The 7,744-nt window shown below is 43.8% G+C and overlaps 1 protein-coding gene across 1 annotated transcript; it reads right to left on the bottom strand.

The window, feature by feature from the left end:
- Positions 1-5,060: 5,060 nt before the first annotated feature.
- LOC136535875 (uncharacterized) lies at positions 5,061-6,876 on the bottom strand. The gene is made up of 5 exons (XM_066528310.1): positions 6,769-6,876; positions 6,581-6,664; positions 6,367-6,464; positions 5,258-5,320; positions 5,061-5,165 (listed from the first exon to the last, which is right to left on the bottom strand). The coding sequence occupies exons 1-5, from the start codon at positions 6,809-6,811 to the stop codon at positions 5,061-5,063; spliced, it is 393 nt and encodes a 130-aa protein (XP_066384407.1). The 5' UTR covers positions 6,812-6,876.
- Positions 6,877-7,744: the final 868 nt, after the last annotated feature.

Genomic DNA, 7,744 nt, shown 5'->3' with positions numbered 1-7,744 from the left:
TCGAATATTTCAACACATATATAGAGTATTAAATATAGCCTAAATAAATAACTAATTACACAGTTTACGATTAATTTACGAGACGAATCTTTTAAGCCTAATTAGTTCATGATTTAACAATATAGTGCTTCAGTAACACATGTGCTAGTAATAAATTAATTATGTTTAATAAATTCGTCTCGTGGATTAATGACGAATTCTATATATTTTTTTATTAATATTCAAATACCACATGTAACACCTTAAAACTTTACACACTGCGTCTAAACGAGGCCTAAATAAACTTCCGGTAGGAGTACGTACGAAGCATAGTATGATCATCTATGATGCATGTGAAAGCCTGTACTGTAACATGCCGTGGTGCAGGTGCGCCCACGTAGCCGAGCCCCGAGCGGCGTGGCAGGTGCTCTTGGCTGGTGGGACTCCGGACTCGTCGCTCGCGGCCCAACAGAGGACGGTGCCGCGCCGAGATATTTTCCTCTCCATCCAAGCGGTCGGCTCGCGGTGCGACCTGGCTGACACGGCCAGGCCCGCGCGGGGGAACGGAATCTGGGCGGATCCTAGCTTTTTGGTGCGATGTGGACCTGGGGGTGGTGGGGCTCGGACCCGGTTGGGTCCAGTTTCGAATAGGCTCGTCGTAAACAAAACAAAATACTAATAGGAGCAGGTGATGAAAGCATATAGTAGTGTTTCCATTTAAGGATTTATTTATTACGGGTAGAAATATATAGATTGTTTTCTATATTCCGGCTGCTACATGGAGTACCTTGTCTTCTCTTTGGTTCTGATTCCCGGAAACCAAAGCGGCCAAGCGCCTGCCTTGTGTTTTGAATTTTGACGCGGTCCTGCTGCACCTGCTCTTCTTGCGCGCCGCCGCTGAGGTGCCCTGACCGCGACTTCATGGTACGGACGTACGACGCGTGCGGGCACAGCTCCCTCGCGTGGTCGACGGTGGAACACGACGGCCCCTGGCCCCAGCTGGGCCCAATCACCCGGGCCGGGCTGCAGACTCCCAAGTCCGATTGGTGGACGAGGTGGAGACGCCGGATTTCTTTCGGATGGGGCTCGCAGCGCGGCTCTAGTCGGCGTTGTCGCGTTCGTTTGCAACGCCTGAGAGCTACGAAATTTAAGGAGTACTGGCGGCACCACGAAAACCATTGTTTTCTTCTGTTCCTCTCCGTTTGTCAATTCAGCCAGCGAGTCAAGAGTTTTCGCAAGCGAGCGGTACAATGACATTTAACATTCCTCGATTTTTTTTATGTCAAATGGGCCTAGGGTTCATGTTTTTCTTCACAATGTTTTCGCAAACGACCAAGAGTCCTTCATAGAAACAGGAGAGTTTGTAGTCTAACCATTCTCTGAGGATGAAGACATGTTTACAACTAAGAATCTACAACAGATACTTTTTCCAAAAAAAATAGCCATTTACTTATTAAATTAGCAAATACGTACTTTTTGTACTTGAATATATTTTGTACTAATGGCTCGTATGCATGCACAATATTCAATTCTCTGTCATCATGGTCGGAGCATCAAGTTCATCCCGTTCGCTCGATCATATCAGCCATGTTTATCAGTCATGATATAGTATTTTTTTCTTTCACAACAAAACAGCATCGGTCGGCTTATAAGCCATAGAAATAATCAAGCGAACAGGGTGAAGGCAGTGTCGGCCCTAGGGGTAGGGCACGAGGTGTGACGGCCAAGGGCCCAAGCGGACGAGGAGGCGAGAAGTCACGCTGTACACAGCACACTCTGATCGCGAGTTCGCGACGTGCGCCTTACACACACGGAGCTGGCAAGCCGCGCCGCCACGGAGAGCTAGACTAGCGAAGACACGGACACGACGCACGAGTACGGCGACTAGGCAGGGCTCCACGACGACGACATCTTGATTCTTGGCTTCTTACGAATTGCGATCACCGATCAGTTGTTTAGGCCCAAGTTTTGTTTTTCTTTTTATTTTTAATCCAAATTAATTATTTGTATAGTATTCCAGACTTCTATTACTTTATACACATATAGTCATATTTTTCTTCTAATTTAGGTGTTAGAATTTTAGAATGTTACCCAAGAAACATTTTGTCATGGGTGAGAAAATAAAACGAATATATTGCTTTTTTAATCTACATTGTTCCTCGATAATTATCATACATCTACAAATATATTGCTTAATCTACATTGTTCCTCGATAATTATCAGACATGTTAAATTAAAAATATGTTATTAAATTTGCTTTTATTTCACAAGTAAAATTAGTACCTATATATTATAAGATTTTATACATGGTGAAGAGAAGCCGTTACGACAAGGAGGACCCTGAAAATCATAGGACCGGCACTGGATGAAGGTCGGTTCATGTGAATGCCGCCGCCCCTACTAATTTGTTTTTTCTGGAACGATTTTTTAACGTTTATTAGACGAAGCTTTTTAGACACGGAGGGGGTAATTAAGTAGCTAGAAGAGTGAGGTCATATAGCTAGCTTGCTTACGGCCACCACTCTCCCGAACCCATGATGACCCATCCGAGACAACCTGGTGTTGTTTGGTTAGCTCGTTTTACAGGGGAACCGATCGCAGCGTCAACCAATTACATTTGTCTCTGTTTGTTTAATATACAACGTATTCTGCTGCCGGGGCCCAGGGCAACCGATGCCGCGGCTGCCGAAATCCGTTCCCGCTCCATTTGTGCGGTAGAGGATTGCAGTGATAATTTGCAGCCTGTTCGGTTGGCTGGTTCGTATCGTTGCTGGTTTGTTTACATAAGAGAGAAGTACTGCTGACCGATTCACATAAATAGTAGCCATCTGAGGGGGCTGGCCAGCCAGCCCAGCCAGCCCCAGCCCAGCGATCATATTGCTGGCTGATTCACATAAATAGTAGCCATCTGAGGGGGCTGGCCAGCTAGCCCAGCCAACCCCAGCCCAGCGATCAGGCTGTTGATTGACTGTCTGTAGAACCAAACAAAACAAGCAAAGGCCCTGTCTGTTATAGCTCAGTTTCACTATATAAGCTTTTTTTTTGCAAAATAACTTCATAAGCAATTTTTTTTTTCTGTAGAAGCTGAGTTATTTTGAAATAAATGTTTGGCAAAACAGCTTCACACGGTGGAACAATGAATAGAATGACTATAATATGGGAAATGAAGCTGGGATAAGCTATTTTTTTTTAGTTTCCTCCCAACTCATATCTTTATGAGAGAAGGAGAAAAACAGCTTCACCCGTGAAACTATTTTGAAAATGAGTTATTGAAGAAAAAAAACAGCTCACGATAGCTCATAAAGCTACTGTGAGCTATGCCAAACAAATCCTAACTGTTTCATTTCCATTACCGTCATTTATGCATTCCCTTTGCGTTGCCGTTGATGATGTTTATGAACCAAACGTCACCCAGTCCGGAGGAGGGGATTAGTTGGGGGGTGGTAGCATCACCATCAGTCCATGGGACCATCACCATGGCCGGTGCTGCGCCATGCCCTGCTTTGTTTGGTTGGTCATGCCTTTGTCCTGCTTTTTCCGCTAGCTAAAGATGGGGGACCGGGACAGGAGGCCATATAAACCATTACATCCACTAATCAAAGTGCTGCTATAACACATGGAGTAATAGTAAGAGATGTTGCTCGGGAACCTCGATTGTGGCCGGCAGCAGCACACGAGGTCCTCGTGGTCGGCAAGCAAGATTTGAGTGGGCAGTAGGGGTAGGACTACTGGTTAGGAGCCAACCAACCCACAAAACAAGATTAATTAAAAAAAATGTATTAGACGCATGCCGTCCTGGTGTCTTTCAACGTAGTGCTCACTATTCTAAGAATTTTGGAGAGTCAAAGCATCTCAAGTTTAACCAAATTTATATAATAAGATAATAACATTTATGATGCCAGCTAAGTATCATTAGATTCTTCATTAAGTATATTTTAATATCACATCTATTTGATGTCATAAATCTTTATAGTTTTCTCCATGTTTTTTTTATCAAATTTGACATATTTTAACTCTCCAATATTCTTGGAACGACTTATAATTTGGAATGGAGGGAGTACTGTACTGTTTCTCCAACCTATCCGATCCGCATGTTAGCCAGTGATTCCGCTACACCCGACCTGAGTCTCTCCTTCTATTCTTTCTCTGCAACGAAAGATCATCGTCTGCCATTACCTGCTCGTATCTAGATTCTAGACGAGAGAATAGTGTTTGATCCTTTTATTTTTGTTTAGCTCAGCTGGGCTGCCTACAGTAAATGTGGAGACGGCATATGGGCCGGCCTATGAAGAAAAGAGGCCTGGCTGCACTCGTGGCCCAGAGGTTTAAAGTGTCCCTGAGGCTCAACAGTCTCCGACTCTCGGTGTACGGTGTACCGTAAAGAGAGGTACTTCCCGGCTTCCCGCTACACGTGTCCTCTCCCGGCGCCATCCGTTGTAGTACCGGGAGTCTCCACGTAGTCTAGACCGGCACATGGTAAACGAGGTTTAATTTAATTAATGATAATTGGTGGTTGCCCGTAGCCGTCGACCCGTCGTGCATCAGAGCCAAACTGATGTTTAGTAGGCTAAACTTTTGCCATGGCAAATAGGTGTGAATCTATACACCGGCAGGTCACATCTCTCATTCAAGTTAAACAGATTTTATAGGAAAACATATATGCTGCTGCAGCAGGGCCGACGCTAAAACGTCACATTGCTTTGCTTTTCATTCTGCTGGGGCTGGTACTGGTACAGTACGGAGCAGCACTACCGCCACGCTATACTACTCCGTTGCAGCAAATGTTGGCTGCGATTGACCGACGGTGACCAAACTGAGAAATCGATCACAACGTTGCTGGTGCTTAGAATTGACTGATTGTGATCGTGCAGAGAGGAACCGACCAACGGGTGGGTTACAGCCATGCATATGGTTCGTGGCGTCCTGCTGGTGACTCTTCATGAGCTACGTACGCAGACCGGCAGACGATCGCTTGATTGATCAGCCTGCCAATGTGCCGTAGGCAGTCAGCCATAGCACACTAGCCTGAGTTGATACCCCGCGTTCAGGATCAGGCGCAGCCGCACAGACCGAATGCGGAATCATCGCTTCCACCACCAGGTCTCGGTGTTTTTCCTGATCTGCTGCGCGAGGGTGGCGAAGTTCGCGGCTTCGCTCTCCAGCTCCGCGGACTGCTCGGTTATTCTCTGGGGACAGGGAGGATGATGGCCATCGCTCAGCGTCGGTCATTTCTTTGTATATATGAGAGAAAAAATCACGAACTGGTGGATCCATTTACCGCAAGTTTCTCCTGCCGCTCCACGAGCTTTTGTTTCGCGTGAGCCGCGGCGGCCGCGGCGTCCTGCAATGTACAGTATGTCAGTATATATGTGCCACGGAAAAAGTCTACTTAACCCCCACCTTTCATACTTGGTCTACTTCACCCCCAACTATGAAACCGTCTGTTTTATCTCCTGAACTTTTTAAAACCGTCTATTTTACCCCTTGGGCGGTTTTCAGCGACGGTTTTGCTACTGTAACAGCGTGTTTGCTACAGTAACGGTGGGTTTGCTACAGTTGCGGTGGTTTTGAATTTTCTTTTTTTTTATTTTCGGTGAATTTTTGAAAAATCATAGTAAATCATAGAAAAATTATAAAATAAAAAATCTAATTTTGTTGGACTCCACATGAGTAGATCTACATAGTGAATATATAATACGGTATGCTTTAGTATAAAATTTTTACTGTAGCCTTAGATTAATTGAAAAATCTAATTTTGTCTGTAATTAATTGGAATAATTCATAGCTGCAGCTTCTATGGTCCAATTGTGGTGAAATTTTTATGGTACGCTAATTATTGTATGCTTGAACTATAGTAAAAATTTCGTACTCATTGGACTATGTATAACTTAGTTATAGATAAATTCTAATTAATTACAGACAAAATTGGATTTTCCAATTAATCTAAAGCTTAAAAAAAATTTGTACTAAAGCATACCGTATTATATATTCACTATGTAGATCTACTCATGTGGAGTCCAATAAAATTAGATTTATCATTTTATGATTTTTCTATGATTTACTATGATTTTTAAAAAATTCACCGAAAATAAATAAATAAAAAGGAAATTCAAAACCCCCGCTACCGTAGCAAACTACCGTTACTGTAGCAAAACCAGCTGTTACTGTAGCAAAACCGCCACTGAAAACCGCCCAGGGGTAAAATAGACGGTTTTAGAAAGTTCAGGGGGTAAAACAGACGGTTTCATAGTTGAGGGAGCGAAGTAGACCAAATATAAAAGATGGGGGGTTAAGTAGACTTTTTCCTATGTGCCACGGAGTCCGGCAAATCATCACAAAAATGAGCTATTCGAAATAGTATCGGTGAGACTGTAGATAGAGAGTTACCCCTTTGAATTTGTATTTGGTGAGGATCTCTTGGGTGCTTTTCTTCCGTGGCGTGTGAACATCGCTTGATCCTTCAAACAGCTGCTCTCGCTCCACGTCTAGGGATAGCAGCAGCAGACGCTATTTTTATGATTAGATTAGAAAAGGGACAGCCGTACGCACGCACCGTCTCCTTTGACTTCACACACATGCTAGCTGGAATCTGTTGCCGTACCTGTCTTGCTCTTAGTATTGTTCACAACAGACGTGGACGGTGGTGCTGCCTTTGACGGTGCTTCGTCGTCAATCTTGATGTCATCTGCAGCGGATTATGGGTTGGTTCTTCAGTATGCCCCAGGGGCGTAACACAGGGATGGATGCAAAGAGAGATCAGAAGAGTAAGAGAGGGAGACAGAACAGAACCAATTGTCAACTCTTGTGTTGGCATCGGTCCCTTATTTCCCATTGCCAACGAGATTGCGCCCAGGACTGTCAACGTAGTTTTGCCGTGTGAAATTTTTTTCTTCCAGATACGCGTTTCCTTTCTAATCCTCTTGTGACATCGTCGTCAAGAACTCCAGCTGCAAGATCCACATCGTGCAAAAAGGTCAGCAGTGAGCACCAGAAATCATTCTCTAGGTCTAAGAGAAGAATGCGAATTCAGAACCAAATACCTGCAACCGAGGATGGAAACGGAGCGATGCGTGAAAGGCAGCCTCGTTCGAAGTTGTTGAATGCAACATGACAGAGGTCGGTTGGATGAGTTCGTAATGCAGGATAGCAAGCAAACAGATGAAAGAGATTGGGGGCAGTTAGTTTGCTGCTAACCACATTTAGACACCTTGAAATGTGGCTTGCCACTAAGGGTTGGTGCTCTTATTTTTGGGCAGTGCAACTCCAGCTCCTTCTTGTTTGAAATAAATTATAGGCCACGAATCAAACAACGAAATTGCACGGTAAACTTTCCCTCTTAAGTCTTAAATACGCCCCGGAAAAATTGTACGCTGAAACTGGGATGAAAAAGTTGCTAGTTTGTTTTCAAAATTGCAAGTATTGCAAGCCAAAAGGTTCGCTCACTGTTTTGTCGTTCTCCCTCTATCCTAAAATAAATGTGTTTGTAGGATTTATCGTTGAGATCAATGTTACTAGGAAATTACATATATAGCCCCCTAACAAAAGTTGTTCAGGAAATTACAGATATAGACCCCTAACAAAAGTTGTTCAGGAAATTACATATATAACCCCCTAACAAAAGTTGTTCATACATGTAATAATTGCACTTTTGTGAATAGAGAAAGTAGTAAAGTCTACTAGAGCTAGGTGGTCCTGTAACTAAAAATGCACTCGTCCTACGATAATTTGTGAATGCTAGAAGTGTATTTATTACAGGACGGAGACT

Source organism: Miscanthus floridulus, chromosome 2, assembly GCF_019320115.1.
Source record: "Miscanthus floridulus cultivar M001 chromosome 2, ASM1932011v1, whole genome shotgun sequence".
Taxonomy (NCBI): Eukaryota; Viridiplantae; Streptophyta; class Magnoliopsida; order Poales; family Poaceae; genus Miscanthus; species Miscanthus floridulus.
The sequence above is the reverse complement of the archived record's forward strand: the minus strand, read 5'-3'. Positions and strand labels throughout refer to the sequence as shown.

What these genes read in the sequence shown, in the direction of transcription:
- LOC136535875 (XM_066528310.1), bottom strand. Translation starts at nt 6,811, where the DNA reads ATGGGAAATAAGGGACCGATGCCAACACAAGAGTTGACAATTG. An exon ending in AACACAAGAGTTGACAATTG is followed by an intron (nt 6,665 to 6,768) that starts GTTCTGTTCTGT and finishes AATCCGCTGCAG; the next exon opens with ATGACATCAAGATTGACGAC. An exon ending in CCAAATACAAATTCAAAGGG is followed by an intron (nt 5,321 to 6,366) that starts GTAACTCTCTAT and finishes TGTACATTGCAG; the next exon opens with GACGCCGCGGCCGCCGCGGC.